General features: G+C 48.5%; 1 protein-coding gene across 1 annotated transcript in view; it reads right to left on the minus strand.

The window, feature by feature from the left end:
• Positions 1–19,430, minus strand: part of clec11a (C-type lectin domain containing 11A) — a 40,323-nt gene that overhangs the window by 8,371 nt on the left and 12,522 nt on the right. The window contains exons 3-4 of the mRNA XM_084314453.1: positions 4,796–4,903; positions 378–461 (exon numbers count right to left, since the gene is read on the minus strand). Coding sequence (XP_084170579.1) covers positions 378–461; positions 4,796–4,903 — 192 coding nt within the window. The remainder of the gene's footprint in view (positions 1–377; positions 462–4,795; positions 4,904–19,430) is intronic.

Genomic DNA, 19,430 nt, shown 5'->3' on the forward strand with positions numbered 1-19,430 from the left:
CCCCGCCTACTCTGTCTGCCTCTGTGGCCCCGCCTACTCTGTCTGCCTCTGTGGCCCCGCCTACTCTGTCTGCCTCTGTGGGCCCCGCCTACTCTGCCTCTGTGGGCCCCGCCTACTCTGTCTGCCTCTGTGGGCCCCGCCTACTCTGCCTGCCTCTGTGGCCCCGCCTACTCTGTCTGCCTCTGTGGCCCCGCCTACTCTGTCTGCCTCTGTGGGCCCGCCTACTCTGTCTGCCTCTGTGGGCCCGCCTCCTCTGTCTGCCTCTGTGGGCCCCGCCTACTCTGTCTGCCTCTGCCACTTGGGATAAAAGCATCGGCTAAATCAATCAATTAATCAGCTAAATGACTAAATGAACCGATCGCTGATTTGATCTGTACCTTCTAGTCGGCCGACCTCCTTGCGGTTGTCCCTGCTGTGTTGGTCCACCAGCCGGACGTCGTCCTCCACCTCCACTATCTTAGCTGTCGGGGGAGAGGAAGGTTTAGGGGCCATCCTACCATCTATATTACATACAGGTGATGGGGGCCATCCTACCATCTATATTACATACAGGTGATGGGGGCCATCCTACCATCTATATTACATACAGGTGATGGGGGCCATCCTACCATCTATATTACATACAAGTGATGGGGGCCATCCTACCATCTATATTACATACAGGTGATGGGGGCCATCCTACCATCTATATTACATACAGGTGATGGGGGCCATCCTACCATCTATATTACATACAGGTGATGGGGGGCCATCCTACCATCTATATTACATGCAGGTGATGGGGGGCCATCCTACCATCTATATTACATACAGGTGATGGGGGCCATCCTACCATCTATATTACATACAGGTGATGGGGGGCCATCCTACCATCTATATTACATACAGGTGATGGGGGGCCATCCTACCATCTATATTACATACAGGTGATGGGGGGCCATCCTACCATCTATATTACATACAGGTGATGGGGGCCATCCTACCATCTATATTACATACAGGTGATGGGGGCCATCCTACCATCTATATTACATACAGGTGATGGGGGGCCATCCTACCATCTATATTACATACAGGTGATGGGGGGCCATCCTACCATCTATATTACATACAGGTGATGGGGGGCCATCCTACCATCTATATTACATACAGGTGATGGGGGCCATCCTACCATCTATATTACATACAGGTGATGGGGGCCATCCTACCATCTATATTACATACAGGTGATGGGGGCCATCCTACCATCTATATTACATACAGGTGATGGGGGCCATCCTACCATCTATATTACATGCAGGTGATGGGGGGCCATCCTACCATCTATATTACATACAGGTGATGGGGGCCATCCTACCATCTATATTACATACAGGTGATGGGGGCCATCCTACCATCTATATTACATACAGGTGATGGGGGGCCATCCTACCATCTATATTACATACAGGTGATGGGGGCCATCCTACCATCTATATTACATACAGGTGATGGGGGGCCATCCTACCATTTATATTACATACAGGTGATGGGGGGCCATCCTACCATCTATATTACATACAGGTGATGGGGGCCATCCTACCATCTATATTACATACAGGTGATGGGGGGCCATCCTACCATCTATATTACATACAGGTGATGGGGGGCCATCCTACCATCTATATTACATACAGGTGATGGGGGCCATCCTACCATCTATATTACATACAGGTGATGGGGGCCATCCTACCATCTATATTACATACAGGTGATGGGGGGCCATCCTACCATCTATATTACATACAGGTGATGGGGGCCATCCTACCATCTATATTACATACAGGTGATGGGGGGCCATCCTACCATCTATATTACATACAGGTGATGGGGGGCCATCCTACCATCTATATTACATACAGGTGATGGGGGGCCATCCTACCATCTATATTACATACAGGTGATGGGGGCCATCCTACCATCTATATTACATACAGGTGATGGGGGCCATCCTACCATCTATATTACATACAGGTGATGGGGGGCCATCCTACCATCTATATTACATACAGGTGATGGGGGGCCATCCTACCATCTATATTACATACAGGTGATGGGGGCCATCCTACCATCTATATTACATACAGGTGATGGGGGGCCATCCTACCATCTATATTACATACAGGTGATGGGGGCCATCCTACCATCTATATTACATACAGGTGATGGGGGGCCATCCTACCATCTATATTACATACAGGTGATGGGGGCCATCCTACCATCTATATTACATACAGGTGATGGGGGGCCATCCTACCATCTATATTACATACAGGTGATGGGGGCCATCCTACCATCTATATTACATACAGGTGATGGGGGCCATCCTACCATCTATATTACATACAGGTGATGGGGGCCATCCTACCATCTATATTACATACAGGTGATGGGGGCCATCCTACCATCTATATTACATACAGGTGATGGGGGCCATCCTACCATCTATGTTACATACAGGTGATGGGGGGCCATCCTACCATCTATATTACATACAGGTGATGGGGGCCATCCTACCATCTATGTTACATACAGGTGATGGGGGCCATCCTACCATCTATGTTACATACAGGTGATGGGGGCCATCCTACCATCTATATTACATACAGGTGATGGGGGCCATCCTACCATCTATATTACATACAGGTGATGGGGGCCATCCTACCATCTATATTACATACAGGTGATGGGGGCCATCCTACCATCTATATTACATACAGGTGATGGGGGGCCATCCTACCATCTATATTACATACAGGTGATGGGGGCCATCCTACCATCTATATTACATACAGGTGATGGGGGGCCATCCTACCATCTATATTACATACAGGTGATGGGGGGCCATCCTACCATCTATATTACATACAGGTGATGGGGGCCATCCTACCATCTATATTACATACAGGTGATGGGGGCCATCCTACCATCTATATTACATACAGGTGATGGGGGCCATCCTACCATCTATATTACATACAGGTGATGGGGGGCCATCCTACCATCTATATTACATACAGGTGATGGGGGCCATCCTACCATCTATATTACATACAGGTGATGGGGGGCCATCCTACCATCTATATTACATACAGGTGATGGGGGGCCATCCTACCATCTATGTTACATACAGGTGATGGGGGCCACGTTTAGGGGCCATCCTACCATCTATATTACATACAGGTGATGGGGGCCATCCTACCATCTATATTACATACAGGTGATGGGGGGCCATCCTACCATCTATATTACATACAGGTGATGGGGGGCCATCCTACCATCTATATTACATACAGGTGATGGGGGGCCATCCTACCATCTATGTTACATACAGGTGATGGGGGGCCATCCTACCATCTATATTACATACAGGTGATGGGGGGCCATCCTACCATCTATATTACATACAGGTGATGGGGGCCATCCTACCATCTATATTACATACAGGTGATGGGGGGCCATCCTACCATCTATATTACATACAGGTGATGGGGGCCATCCTACCATCTATATTACATACAGGTTTAGGGGCCATCCTACCATCTATATTACATACAGGTGATGGGGGGCCATCCTACCATCTATATTACATACAGGTGATGGGGGCCATCCTACCATCTATATTACATACAGGTGATGGGGGGCCATCCTACCATCTATATTACATACAGGTGATGGGGGCCATCCTACCATCTATATTACATACAGGTGATGGGGGCCATCCTACCATCTATATTACATACAGGTGATGGGGGGCCATCCTACCATCTATGTTACATACAGGTGATGGGGGGCCATCCTACCATCTATATTACATACAGGTGATGGGGGCCATCCTACCATCTATATTACATACAGGTGATGGGGGGCCATCCTACCATCTATATTACATACAGGTGATGGGGGCCACGTTTAGGGGCCATCCTACCATCTATATTACATACAGGTGATGGGGGGCCATCCTACCATCTATATTACATACAGGTGATGGGGGGCCATCCTACCATCTATATTACATACAGGTGATGGGGGGCCATCCTACCATCTATATTACATACAGGTGATGGGGGCCACGATTAGGGGCCATCCTACCATCTATATTACATACAGGTGATGGGGGCCACGATTAGGGGCCATCCTACCATCTATATTACATACAGGTGATGGGGGCCACGATTAGGGGCCATCCTACCATCTATATTACATACAGGTGATGGGGGCCATCCTACCATCTATGTTACATACAGGTGATGGGGGCCATCCTACCGTCTATGTTACATACAGGTGATGGGGGCCATCCTACCATCTATGTTACATACAGGTGATGGGGGCCACGTTTAGGGGCCATCCTACCATCTATGTTACATACAGGTGATGGGGGCCACGTTTAGGGGCCATCCTACCATCTATGTTACATACAGGTGATGGGGGCCACGTTTAGGGGCCATCCTACCATCTATATTAGATACAGGTGATGGGGGCCACGATTAGGGGCCATCCTACCATCTATATTAGATACAGGTGATGGGGGCCACGTTTAGGGGCCATCCTACCATCTATATTACATACAGGTGATGGGGGGCCACGTTTAGGGGCCATCCTACCATCTATATTACATACAGGTGATGGGGGCCAGGTTTAGGGGCCATCCTACCATCTATATTACATACAGGTGATGGGGGGCCAGGTTTAGGGGCCATCCTACCATCTATATTACATACAGGTGATGGGGGGCCAGGTTTAGGGGCCATCCTACCGTCTATCGAAGCCAAGCGGTCTAGGATCTGGTTCACTCTAACGTCCAGGGTGTAGTGACCGACATTCAGCTTGTGGATGGCCTGGTCCATACCTGCTAGTCTGGACACTATAGAAGAGAAGAGATCAGAGTATGAGAGAGAAGAGAAGAGAAGTCAGTATCAGGCAGCATGTTCTGTCCAGTCTGGTTCAGATGGTGTGTTTTCTAAAAGACGGGGGATTTGCTATTGCCTCTTAAGCCTGATGGGTCCGGTACCGGACCCAAAATGACATCACGCCATAAATCCATCTCTACAGACTGTATGCATTAATGTTGAGTTTCTTTTTCAAATGTGGCCAAGAGTAAAGACCCTAACCCTGTCAAAACAGCAGTCAAAGTGTATATTTTCAGCAATACGTTAAAGTGTTATTAGTGAAATATGAGTTTTGGAAATCTAGTCGGAAACAGGCGAATATCGACGCTAGGAAATGCGTGTTTGTAGTCATATGAGGAGAGGAGACCCAGGGCTTTCGATGGGCTTTGGAATTTCGAAAAACGACACTACCCAGCTCAAGCCAGCTCTTGTCAATGAATGAATGAATGAATGAAAACTTTATTTAACAGATTGCAGAATGGGTACAATACAGTACGGCTCAATACATACAATTGTTAAGGGGATGCAGACCTGAGAAAGACGTTTGTCTTGTTTCCATCAGGGTCCCCCATTTTCAATTCATATAGACATTTATGACATACACAACATACATGACATTTATGGCATAGGGACATATAGGTATTTAGTACTGATACATTTGTGACATAAGCGGTATTCAAATATACAGTACTGTTACCCCTAGATCCTGACAGAGTATATACATATGATGGGGAGGGGACTGTACATTAGGAGGGGGTGGGTGGGTGGGAGGGAAATATACATACGGCGGGGAGGGAATATATACATGCGGTGGGGAGGAGACTGTCTATTAGGAGGTGGTGGGGGTTTTGGGCATTTACGGTGACCAGTTTCGAATTGCAGCCTCCCGTAGGTGCTCTTTAAGAGCGGTTTTGAATGTGGGCAGGGATTCACATTCCTTTACAGCTTTGGGTAGGGCGTTCCACATTGTTGTGGCATAATTGCGAAATGTGTTTAGTCCCTTGTTTGAGCCGAATCTGGGTTTAACATGATTTGTTGAGCTTCCTCTGGTGTAGTGGTTGTGGTATTCACTGACCTTTGTGAAGTATTTTGACATGTACATGGGCACCCCGGTCGTATGTGGGGCGGCGTGTCTCAGGGGTAGAGCGGGTTGTCCAATGATCCAAGGGTTGGTGGTTCGAATCCCGCTCAAGCCCATGTCCATCCCACTGCCGTTGTGTCCTTGGGCAAGACACTTAACCTACTTGCCTCGTATGAATGTGTATGCATGTGAATGAATGTTGGTGGTGGTCGGAGGGGCCGTAGGCGTTGATTATTCGCCACGCTTCCGTGAGTCTGCCTCAGGGCAGCTCTGGCTGCAATTGTAGCTTACCACCACCGGGATGACTGTGTATGAACGAATAATGGACTCTGTGAAGCGCTCTGGGTCAGTGAAGAGCGCTATATAAATCCAAGTCATTATTATTATTATTATTATTGTAACTGAGGGGTACAATTCCCTGACTGTATTGTTAGATATGATATTTAATACCACTACCTCATGTACTTTAACTTCTGGCCACCCAGTACAAGATATAAGTATGATGAACACTTTCCCACCTGATGAAACGAATCCACACAAATGTACCAAATCGAAGGTTTAATACAGCAAAGGGTGTATACAACGATCACTTAATTACATTTATGATTTGAAATATGAAATATGCACTTTTATGGCAAATGAGTATTCGTAGGTAAATCAACATTGAATGTCCAATCTCTGGTTACGCATGGAGTAAGTATACAACCTGGAATATTTAGGAAACGATAGCGATGGTACTTAGATGATTATAGCTGGATACACTAAGGGGGGGGGGGGTCCCGCTGGTTGTAAGACAGTAGGAGGGGGGGGTTAGAGAAGCCGCTGGCGGTATCCCATCTGGCCGACGGTGTCTTGGGAGAATCCAAAGTCTTGGACACGGTGCCCACAGAACCTCGGACCGCAGACGAATACAGCTGGACCCTCTGTGGACGGTATCTGCCGGTCCACAACGGAGAGACGTGAGGCGACCTCACGTGTAGAGCGCCGTCTCACCTGGAGTCCTCTCCGGGGGGTAATTCCAACACTCCGCAGTGTTGGCCTTTATCCATGGAATAATCAAAGCACACAAAGCATAATCCAAGCCGTGGAAGGCTCGCCGTCGTCCGGGTAGAGTAATCCAATATACAGGTCCAGTCGCTCTTGGCCCGGAGCTCCTCGGATGCAATCACCACTAGGGGTCTGACCAGCCTGGTTAAGCGTCCAGATAACGTCAGGAACGATGGGGGTACTGATAACTTTAGAACTCTAACCGAACGATGCACCATACATAAATAGACTATTATTAGCTTAATAGAATACGTCCAACTCGACGGTATAGTGCCAAACTATGACTATTCAACTATTAATCTACACGATATCTCAATGCCTATTCTGGGCCAAGTAGGCCTTACTACACCGCACGTGCGTCGTGGGGAGGCTTTGCGTCTGTCACTCTGTTGGAGGGTAAAGAACTGGACTAAAAGAAAGTTCTACTTTACTTGCGCCATATATATATGCGCTATGAACAAATAGTACCATTCGTATTTCGCCCGACATATTACTGCGCGGAACCGGGGGTTGCCACGACATGTTAGGCGGCACGATTGAACTTGGACCTAGGGGTATGGCAACCTGGCGCCAGGTTCTCGTCCAATGGTAGAATGAAACTATTATGGGCTGTTTAGTAGAAACGGGGATATTCAATGCATATTGTACAAGGAATATACAGGGGATATCAAACGATATACAAATACAATTAAATATATATATATAAATAAATATATATATTCGGTTTAATCTGATCCTTCACAACAGCCGCCCCCTAATTAGTCCCACCTAATTAGCTAAGCAGAGACAGATTAACCGCACTGTCTACCACTCAAGGTCCGCTGTAAGGGTCAGTCAACTCACAAAGTCATGGGGTCATGGTCATCATCGATAGTATCTGGGAGTCGGGGCAGTTCTATGAGCCTCGCCTCGGGACGTGTGTAAGTGCGCCCTTGGACGAGTACTTCAGCTGCTCGGACCTTGCCATCGGCACCGGTGATCACTTTGCTTACGCGGCCAGCCGGCCACATAGCTCTGGGTAGTGACTGGTCAATAATCATGACGACTGTTCCTTCTGTCAAATTGTCTCTCTCTTTTACCCACTTCTGGCGGGTCTGTAGAGACGGTAGGTAGTGAAGTAGGAAGCTGCTCCAAAACTTGTCAGCTAGTACTTGGCTGTACCTCCACATTCTTCGGCCGTTCGCTTCTTCAGGCCTGTACATTGTCTGGGGTAGCGCGGGGTCCAGCCGCCCCATTAGGAGTGTGTTGGGGGTGACTGGGTCGACATCTGCTACATCACTGGAGACGTAACCGAGGGGCTTTGAGTTCAATACTCCCTCGATCTCCGTGAGGACTGTCATTAGGACTTCCTCTGCCACAGTCTGGGCTCCGAGTACGGCGTACAGGGCTGTCTTTATAGAACGTACTTCTCGTTCCCAGGTTCCACCGAAGTGGGGTGCGTTCGGGGGATTAAACTGGAAGTCAATCTGGGCTGGAGCGAGGTGGGTCTTAAGTTCTGGGCCCATAGCTTGGAAGCTCTCTCTCAGCTCTCTTTCTCCGCCTTTGAAGTTGGTCCCGTGATCAGACAACAATGTAGACGGTTTTCCTTTCCGTGATGTGAATCTCCGGAAGGCCATAAGGAATGAGTCTGTGCTCATGGTCGGAAGGAGCTCGATATGTATCGCTCTGGTGGTCATGCATTTGAATACAATACCCCACCGCTTCTCGGTGCCTCTTCCTCTCTTTATATACAACGGGCCAAAGCAGTCCATGCCTGTGGAGTGGAATGGCTTGTCGCCGATTCGGAGGCGACAGGGGGGTAAGTCAGCCATCCGTGGTATGCTGGGCTGCGCGCGCCACTTACGGCAGTCTAGACAGGTTCGCTGGAAGCGTCGTACTGCTTCTCTCCCTTGCAATATCCAATAACGACGTCTGATCTCCGCGAAGACTCTCTCTGCTCCTGCGTGGTGTACATCCTCGTCGTATTTCTTTATGATCAGCTCTGTGACCTTGTGTCGGCTGTTCAAGACGATCGGGTACTTAATGTCATCTGGTAGATCGGGGGCTCTCCGCAGGCGACCACCCACTCTGATGAGATTATGGGCGTCACTCTCTGGTGCCAGGTGAATCAGTCTGCTGTCTGATGGGACGGGGTTTCCTCCCTGTAGACAGTCTAGCTCATCGGGGAACGAGTCTCTCTGGGCTCGTTGTAGTAGAAGAAGTTCTGCTTCTTCGTAGTCAGCTGCTGACATGTCAGTGGTGGACTGAATCTCTGGGTGGTGCCGCAGGAATGTTCTTTGTTGCGCACTCTCTAGGGTAATGCAGTCATCTATGTTGGGGTCTGTGGAGGCAACAGTGCTCAGTCCACAGAACATAGGTTTCTTGTTCTCAGCCTCCTCGTTACTTGCTTCCCTCGGGGTGGGCGTAGGCCAATCTCCTTCCGGGAGCTTGAGGAATGCTGGTCCGTCACTGTAGATGTTGCGACGGGTTAGGTCATCCAGAGACATTCCCCGGGTGATGACGTCAGCTGGGTTGTGTTTGGTGTCCACATACCGCCAGCTTGCTTCTTCTGTTAATTCTTGAATCTCGGTGACTCTGACTCCCACGAAGACCTTGTATCTGCATGAATCAGACTTGATCCATGTGAGTACTGTCGTGGAATCTGACCACAAGATTGTTCTATGCACCGGAATGGTGAGTTCACGTTGGATTAACGTGGCTAGATGCGCTCCTGCGAGGGCTGCGCAGAGCTCTAGACGTGGGATAGATTGTTGCTTACGTGGGGCTATTCTTGAGCGGGCCAGGATGAAAGCAGTGTGTATCTTTCCTCCCATCTCTTGGGCACGCAAATAGGCCACCGATCCGTAGGCTACTTCGGAGGCGTCGCTGAAGACGTGCAGCTCAATCTCGCACGTCTCCGGCCTCACTGTGGATGGGAAGTAGCTGCGGCGTATATTGACACCTGGGAGTGAGCGGAGTTCCGTCTCCCACTCTCTCCATGTTGAGGCAAGGTGTGCGGGTATTGGATCGTCCCAGCCCTGGTCCTTGTCCCATAGTGCTCGTACAATCATCTTTGCCCTGGTGGTGTAAGGTAGAATACATCCCAACGGGTCATATTGTCTGGCGAGTGTTCTGTACACACTCCGTCTGGTGGTCGGTATCGCCGCCGACCTTCCTTGCTCTGGAGCCAAGGGTTTGTGTCTATAGTGGAGCGAGTCTGTTTTGAAACGCCAGACTAGTCCTAGTGTCATTTCTTGGGCTTCTCCTGGGATTGTCGCCATCCAGGTCTCGCTGCTCGCAGCCTTGTCCGCGGAGGAGAGGCTGCGCAATACGTGCGGGTCGCTGCTGGCCCACTGCCTGAGATCAAAGCCGCCTTTGGTTAGGGAGGCGCGTAACTTGATTAGGAGAGCCTCGGCTTCTTCTTGAGTCGAGACGCTTTGTAAACAGTTGTCCACGTAGAAACTGTTCTTCACACTGTGTTGGACCTCTTCATCTGCTGCTGGGTCCTCTGTGACGTGTTTCTGTAGTGCAAATGTAGCACAGCACGGGCTGCATGTGGTTCCGAAGGGGAGTACTTCCCACTGGTAGATGGATGGGTTCTCATCTCCGATCTTCTCTCTCCATAGGAACCGTAGCAGAGGCTTGTCCTCCTCTACTAGTCTCACCTGCAAGAACATCCCTTTGATATCCCCGCTTATAGCCACCTTGTCCTGGCGGAAGCGCAGTAGCACGCCTAGTAGGGAGGGGCCGAGTGTGGGGCCGGGCAAGAGCTCTTTATTCAGATTTTGGGATCCGATCTGGTAGCTGCAGTTAAACACAATGCGATCCTTGCCGTTGTGATGGACCTTGTGATGCGGCACGTACCATGATTCGGTCGTCTGATCGGCCTCTTTAATGTCAATCTTTGTTACGTGTCCCGCTGTGATTAGCTTCTCAATCTCAGCTCGGTACACACTCTCTTGAGCGGGGTCTTTGGCTAGGCGCCGCTCTGTGTTCAGTAGATAGCGCTCCGTGGCGTCTTTCTTTGCGTGAAAGGTGGGCATTCCCTCTCGCCTCAGGAGTGGAGTTGCGTATCTCATCACTCCGCCGACTGTGACTCTCTTTGTCCCCTGCTCAAGTAGGTTGATGGCGTAAATGTCTTCTTTAGAGCGAATATCTTTCTTTTCGTTCTTAAAGGGCATTGTCTCTAGGGTCCATAGCCTCTCGACATGCTGCAGGAGAGTGGTGTCTTCTTCTGTCGTTCTGGAGTGGAAGCAGCTAGTGGCTGCTGTTCGGTTGAGAGATTTAGCGAGGGGGCCTTGGAGGGTCCACCCTAGGCGGGTCTCGACTGCTGCAGGACAGCCTCGGGGGCCTGTATGGACCCGGTCAATCGGGACTATGAGTTCTGCATGGTCGGAGCCTATCAACAGGGTCGGGGTAGCGCCGTCTATGAGCGGGATAGGTAATTGGCGCAGGTGCACATATTTATCCATCAACTTGGTGACAGGGTAGGTGTACTGCGATAGTCCTATTTCTTGGCTGGTGAAAGCATTTGTGATCTTGTACCGTCGCTCTGGCTGCCCGTTGGCTGCGATGGTGAAGGAGACATTCTCGCCCTTTATCGTCTTTAAATCTCTTCTTATTGTCCGAATCGTCATTTCGTTCTTGCTCCCCCGCAGTCCCAACTGGGTCGCAGCGGAGGCGAGCAGAAGGGTCTTCTCTGACCCGTCATCAAGGACGGCGTAAGTGTCCATGACTTTATCTTGGTAGCTCAATGTCACACGGACTACCTTTAAGAGCACTTGGGCTCCGCTGCTGCTGGCGGGGTCAATGTACATGACACTTGCCTTGGTGCCGCTCCGTGGTGCAGGTATAGGCCGTCTTCCGTTACTTTCGTGTAGTATATCTAGATGGGCTCCATCGCACCGGCTGCACCTTTTCTTTAGGCGGCATTCGGCTGCCATGTGGGGCCGCGCACATCGATAACAGCGCCGGTTGGACTTTATCCATTGACTCACTTCTTCTGCATTCATCTTTGTGAATGAGTCACATTGTGACAGCCAGTGTTCTTTCTCACAGTAGGGACACGCTATCTTCCACTTCTCTTTTCTCGAGGGGGTGCTGTGACTCTTACTGCTCGGTACTGACTCTGATTGGTGCATGACAGTCACCGATCTTCTTCCATCATTTATTCTCCTGGGTCCCTCTCTGGAGTTTGGCGTGCTCCGCCCGAAGGTGTCCAGTCGTAAGCTGCTGACTTCTCTCGCCAGGAAGTCGGCCAGATCAAGGAGGGATGGCTCGGGGCCGTCGGGGTCGCGGTAATCCCTCTGCCGCCGAAAGCGCTCCTGTCTTGCGGGTGGCAGCTTCTCCAAAATCCTCTCGACGTTAGAGTTGGCGTATAGCTCATGCATGCCCTTCTCCCGTTGCGCTCCCAGCATCCCCACCAGGGACTGCACTTTGATTGACAGGTCGTCTAGTGAGCGATTGTCTGTGGCTGGGGGTAGGCGGTCAATATGCCTTATCTCCTGGATTACGTAATCCCATATACGTCCATATCTCTGATCCAGCGCTGCAAGGGCCGCTGTGTATGGAGTCGAAGAGGTAGCATAGGCTAGCGCTATATTGTGCGCTCGCGGTACTTTCAGGTGCTTCAGTAATATTGCATACTTGTGGCGTTCATCGGCGACATCCACCATCATTGTCTCTAGGCACATCCGGAGCTCCGTGTACTGTGCTCGACTCTCATAGGCGAAGTCTGGGAATGACGGTGTGGCATTGTATGACGCCGTGGATGGCTGATACATCGGCGAGCGTTGGGGGAGAGACCTCCTGGGCGAGTCCCCTCTTGCGCCTCGCTGTGGGCTGGTACTGGCAGGGTACCATGGCCCGCTGGTCCAGGTACTGTTCCTCGGGGCTGGTCGTGCGTCTTGCTCACCCGTGAATAGAGTCGGGGGTCTGTAGCGCAGCGCCGCGGGGGTATAGCCTGGACTGTATGGGACCTCCTGGTCCGGTGGAGTACTGTGCTGTCGTCGGGCTTGGTTCTCCTCCTCTCCCTCTTCTTCCTCTATCAGATCTTCCAGATCCTGTAATCGTTTATTTAGCTTCTCCGCAGTGTATGCCGCTCCTTCCTTGTAGCTGGGTCTCGCTTGGACCGGTATGGGAAGGGGGTCTGCGGGGGGTCTAGACTCGGTCTGTTGGTCAAGTTCAGGGTCGCTTGCTCGTTGTGGTGACGCTGCTCTTGACTGTTGTCTCGACGAGTTTCTTGAGCCCCTGGCGGAGGGAGAGGGAGTTGTCCTTTTGATCAGCTGCTCTATTAGTTGCGCTTGTAGTCTGTCGCGCTCTGCGTCTCTTTGGGCACCGGCAGCGGCACGCTGGGCGTCGGCCCGGTCTCTTGCCATATTCTCTTCTGTCTGGAAGCGTCTCATCTCCAGACGTGTGCGCTGTTCTTCGCTCCGTTGCTGTGCTTGGAGGTGTTCGCGCTCACTGGTCGCCTGTGCTTGGAGACGTTCGCGCTCGCTAAGCGTCTGTGCTTGGAGCCGATCGCGTTCGGTAGAGGCTGTCAGGCTGACAAGGAACTCCTGTTTTAGTATCCTCTCCGCTTCGCTGGGGGAAGGCGGTTGTGGAGGTGAGCCGCTCCTGCGTGAGCCGCTCCTGGGGGTACTCGTTGGGGAGTCCTGGAGCTCTAGTTCCTCGGCGCTCTCCTCCTCTTCTTCCGTGCAGAGTTCTCTCTCTGTAGGGTTGTCTTCCTCCCGGGGCTGGTCGGGGACTACTTCTTGAGTAGTGGCGGGGGGTAAAGGCATGTCAATTCCCTCCTGGTCCCCACCGTGAGCTTGGTCAGTTACATTAGGACCTACTAGGGCCTCTATGGTCGGGGAAACCTGGTCGTTAAGGTCAGACATAATTTTACTTTCTACTTTTACCGCGTTTACCGTTTGTCGAAGGCTAGGTAGTTGACTGACAGTGTAAGCCTCTAAGTACTGAGGTGTCTGTCGTCTGCGCCGCGGGCGTTCTAGGTTAGGAGGATCGTTTCGTGGAGTGTTCATCATAGGCCATTTCGATATTAATAACACTATATTAATATTACACTAGTTACCATCCGGCTCGAAGGACCAATTGTAACTGAGGGGTACAATTCCCTGACTGTATTGTTAGATATGATATTTAATACCACTACCTCATGTACTTTAACTTCTGGCCACCCAGTACAAGATATAAGTATGATGAACACTTTCCCACCTGATGAAACGAATCCACACAAATGTACCAAATCGAAGGTTTAATACAGCAAAGGGTGTATACAACGATCACTTAATTACATTTATGATTTGAAATATGAAATATGCACTTTTATGGCAAATGAGTATTCATAGGTAAATCAACATTGAATGTCCAATCTCTGGTTACGCAGGGAGTAAGTATACTACCTGGAATATTTAGGAAACGATAGCGATGGTACTTAGATGATTATAGCTGGATACACTAAGGGGGGGGGGGTCCCGCTGGTTGTAAGACAGTAGGAGGGGGGGGTTAGAGAAGCCGCTGGCGGTATCCCATCTGGCCGACGGTGTCTTGGGAGAATCCAAAGTCTTGGACACGGTGCCCACAGAACCTCGGACCGCAGACGAATACAGCTGGACCCTCTGTGGACGGTATCTGCCGGTCCACAACGGAGAGACGTGAGGCGACCTCACGTGTAGAGCGCCGTCTCACCTGGAGTCCTCTCCGGGGGGTAATTCCAACACTCCGCAGTGTTGGCCTTTATCCATGGAATAATCAAAGCACACAAAGCATAATCCAAGCCGTGGAAGGCTCGCCGTCGTCCGGGTAGAGTAATCCAATATACAGGTCCAGTCGCTCTTGGCCCGGAGCTCCTCGGATGCAATCACCACTAGGGGTCTGACCAGCCTGGTTAAGCGTCCAGATAACGTCAGGAACGATGGGGGTACTGATAACTTTAGAACTCTAACCGAACGATGCACCATACATAAATAGACTATTATTAGCTTAATAGAATACGTCCAACTCGACGGTATAGTGCCAAACTATGACTATTCAACTATTAATCTACACGATATCTCAATGCCTATTCTGGGCCAAGTAGGCCTTACTACACCGTACGTGCGTCGTGGGGAGGCTTTGCGTCTGTCACTCTGTTGGAGGGTAAAGAACTGGACTAAAAGAAAGTTCTACTTTACTTGCGCCATATATATATGCGCTATGAACAAATAGTACCATTCGTATTTCGCCCGACATATTACTGCGCGGAACCGGGGGTTGCCACGACATGTTAGGCGGCACGATTGAACTTGGACCTAGGGGTATGGCAACCTGGCGCCAGGTTCTCGTCCAATGGTAGAATGAAACTATTATGGGCTGTTTAGTAGAAACGGGGATATTCAATGCATATTGTACAAGGAATATACAGGGGATATCAAACGATATACAAATACAATTAAATATATATATATAAATAAATATATATATTCGGTTTAATCTGATCCTTCACAACAATTATTATAGTGTATCTTGTAGACCAGGCCCATTGCAAGTTGCTGTACTCTGTCGTCTACTCTAAGCCATCCTAGGTTGTCAAAGTGGGCAGGGGTGAGGTGGGTTCTGGGGTTCAGGTCAAGTAGTAGTCTGACCAGTTTGTTTTGTGATGTTTGTAATTTTGTTTTAAGCGCCTTTGAGGTGCTTTGGTACCATGAGGTGCACGCATAGTTATAGTACCCTTGAATGAGTGCTCCTGCCAGAGTCTTCAGGGTATTCTTGTTTACCAGAGAGGAGATCCGGTACAAGAATCTAGTTCGTTGGTTGACTTTTTTTATTACATTGGATGCCATTTTGTCACAGGAAAGATTTGCCTCTAGGATGGAACCCAGGTAGGTAATTTCGTCTTTCCTTGTGACAATATTGTCACCCACTGTAACTGAGAAGCCGTCGGTCCTGCTGAGTTTGTTATTTGAACCGAAGAGAATGGACTCTGTTTTGCCCATGTGTAATGATAGTTTGTTATCAGCGAGCCATATGCAGATTTTGCCTAGTTCCGTGCTGAGGGTTTTTTCAACCTGCAACTTGTTCTTGTCAGAGACCAGCAGGGCTGAGTCGTCCGCAAACAGGAACAAGTTGCAGTCACAGGCTGACGACATGTCATTTGCATAAATTAGGAAGAGTAGCGGTCCTAGTATGCTTCCTTGTGGAACACCACAGCTCACTGTGAGGGGGGGGATAGAGTACCGTTTACCTCTACCATCTGTTCTCTCCCCTCCAGGTAGGATTGCATCCAGCTCACTGATAGGCTATCAAAACCAATTGCTTTTAGCTTGTCCATTAGAATGGAGTGATTGACAGTGTCGAAGGCCTTTTGTAGGTCCAGCATGACCATGCCGCAGTATTTGCCCGCGTCCACCTCTTGTTTGATGTGGTCGTTCAAATAGAGGAGGCATGTGTCAGTGGAGTGGGACGTTCTGAAGCCAGATTGGAATTCGTAGATTAGATTTTTTTCCGCCAGGTACTTTTCGACCTGTTCGTAGACTATTTTCTCCATGACTTTCGAGATGGAGGTAAGAATAGAAACAGGGCGGTAGTTGCCTGGGTCTAATTTGCTGCCCTTTTTGTGCAGAGGGGTCACTCTCGCAATTTTGAAGTCCTTGGGGACGTGCCCCTGTTTTATAGAGAGGTTTATTATGTGTGTGATGACTGGGGTGATGGCGGCTGCTGCGTCTCTGAGGAATTTGGAGGGGATGTTGTCATGGCCAGTGGCCTTGTTAGGTTGGAGGGCGCTCAATTTTTTGAGTACCTCATCGGTTGTTACCATTTCAAGTTTGAAGTCGTCTTTGTGGACCCCTAGGTTTTTGTAGTATGCTACTATGTGTTCTACCCCATAATGCCCTGAGTGGGAGGGTAGTTTGTTTACCAGTGTTGTGGCTATGTTTGTGAAAAAGATGTTTAAGTAATTGGCTACATCCAGTTTGTCTGTGATGAGCGTGTTGTCCGTCTTTATGTTTATGTTTGAGAATCTGGTTTTAAGTTTTTTACTGCAGCCTAGTTGATTATTGAGTAATTTCCAAAGTTCGCAGGGTTTGTTTTTGTTTTCCTCTGTTTTGTTGTTGATGAAATTTCTTTTTGCGGTTCTGATCATGGTGTTTACGTCATTTCTTAGTCTGTTTCTTTGAATTTTTAGTTCAACCACGTGGGCTTGGAGTTCACTGTTTGAGCTTTTGGAAAGCTTTGTCTGACTTTTATGAAGTTCAGAGCATTTTTTGTCTCTGGTTTTCATAGCGGCCAGTATTTCAGTGTGCATCCATGCCTCAGCGCGATTTTTAACCCTGGTGGTTCTTATCGGTGCCATGTTGTTGAGTATTGCTGTGAATTTGGTTTTGAATCCAAGCCATGTTTCTTCAACCTGTGTACCACTGAGTTCATCTGACCAGTCCAAGCTCCCCAGTTCTAGGTTAAAGGCCTCTCTAGAGTAAGTTTTGAGGTCTCTAGATGTGACTGTTTTGTGACAGCCGGCCTTCTGTTTTAGCTTTTTGCGGGTACAGAAAATCATATAATGATCACTTAACACTTTGATTGCCTAAGGCTAAATTCATGATATACCCTAGGTTGCCAGCTCTATTTGTCTATGTAGAAGTTCCCCTTCTTTGCAGGGCTATAACTTTTTAAATTCTATTGCTAAATTGCCATTATTAGGGCCCATTCAATGTCCTATATATATTGTTCAGGGTGTAGCAACGTTAAACTTTTTCATTCACATATTCATACTAAAATATGATCTAAAGTATAAGTATGTTTTCATCTCTTTCTGCAGCTTTCTCCAGAACGTGATTTATAGCCCCAAATGCATTATATTGATGATCAAATACAGTTTGATAGCAATCGGCGCGATATAAAAAAATCCAACTGGACGTACTTCTGGAAGTTACTACACATCATCTGATGTTGACCGGATGGGCGGGGGATCGTTTATAATTCCGTGGGCAGCGTTATACCATTCATCTAATGTGGGTAAAATGTTCATCATAGCAGTTAGTATCGTACACATTGAAAAATAACGCTGAATCTTACCGTATCTTCCTCGCGCCGTTGGGCGATGAGCGTGGAACAGACATTTTCCTATTATGGGATATAGAAATATCCGGTCCATTTCCAGGTTGTATAATAATATATACGTCCAAATCATGTTGTTTTTTCGAGTTATTTCCACCGATCGATGTTCACTGTGTGAAGACTGAGTCTCTCTAACACTAGCGAGTGCCCGGACCCCATATGGAGTGAGTCCTACCGGGTTAAAGGTAACATCCGTTTTTTCGATCTGCCGATTGGCCACCAGATGGCGGTCTTGAACCGCTAGAGGATTGAGAGGAGATCACACTTGTGTCTAAGGCCCCCGGAAAGGAAATATGATTCCGATCACAGATTTTTGAAATATTGATATCAAAGACGAGTTACGGCGTCTTCGGCAACTTGAGCATGGCGGGGAAGGATGCCTAAAAGCGGCTTCCGGCAGTTAAAGTGTTAACCCGCATGCTATCACCCCTTTATTGGAGATCATTGACTTGTCAGAGGTCAAAATGAGTTCAATGGTGGTTTGTGTCGAATCGCATACCCTTGTGGGTTGGGTGATTAGCTGGCTGAAACCGTGCAGATCAGAAAATCTACTGAAGGCCTTGAAGACGGGTGCTGCTTTACGCAGCATATCCGTGTTCCAGTCCCCAATCATATGACTTGTGGATTTACTTTTTTATTTCTTTTATTTTTTGGGATTATCTCCCACAAACCTGAACGTTATTGGCATAAATTAGAACGCAGTTAGTTTATCTAACTTTCTGTGAATGTCTAGCAAAAACGGCGTTGCAATCTGATGAAAAATGGTGGAGAAATCTACATTATAAACAAGTAACTGTACTTACAGTAGATTTCATTCACGGTTTTTGCTGCATGCCTGGTGATACTAAATCCAGATTGAACTCTGCCATTGGAAAGGGGAGATTTGGCCCGATCCATATATGTGACTTGGCCATAATAAGGTCATTTATAGGCCTGATATTCTATATTCTATAATCATATTTCAAATAGCATGTGTCCGGATGGCAGAATTCAGTACTGTATGGCAATCTTTCATGTCTGGTCAATTTTAGCATGGTGTTATTTACCGTCAAAGATGAAGAAAAAAAAAGAAAAGAAATGTATATTCTCCTTTGGTTCATTATACTCAAGCCTAGTAACAGACACAATATTTCTGACACTGGGAATACATGTCCCTAGATACCAAGAACATGCAAATGGGCCTTGTAGAAGTGGAGCAATCTTCCATTTACTTAGGTATGTATTTTTAGGCAGGTTTTCTGAAAATAGGGCTAGGGCTAAAGAGGTTCAAATGTAATCAAAGTTATTTGACACAGTTTCAGGAG

This window comes from Notolepis coatsorum (genome assembly GCF_963971535.1).
Source record: "Notolepis coatsorum genome assembly, chromosome: 5".
Lineage (NCBI taxonomy): Eukaryota > Metazoa > Chordata > Actinopteri > Aulopiformes > Paralepididae > Notolepis > Notolepis coatsorum.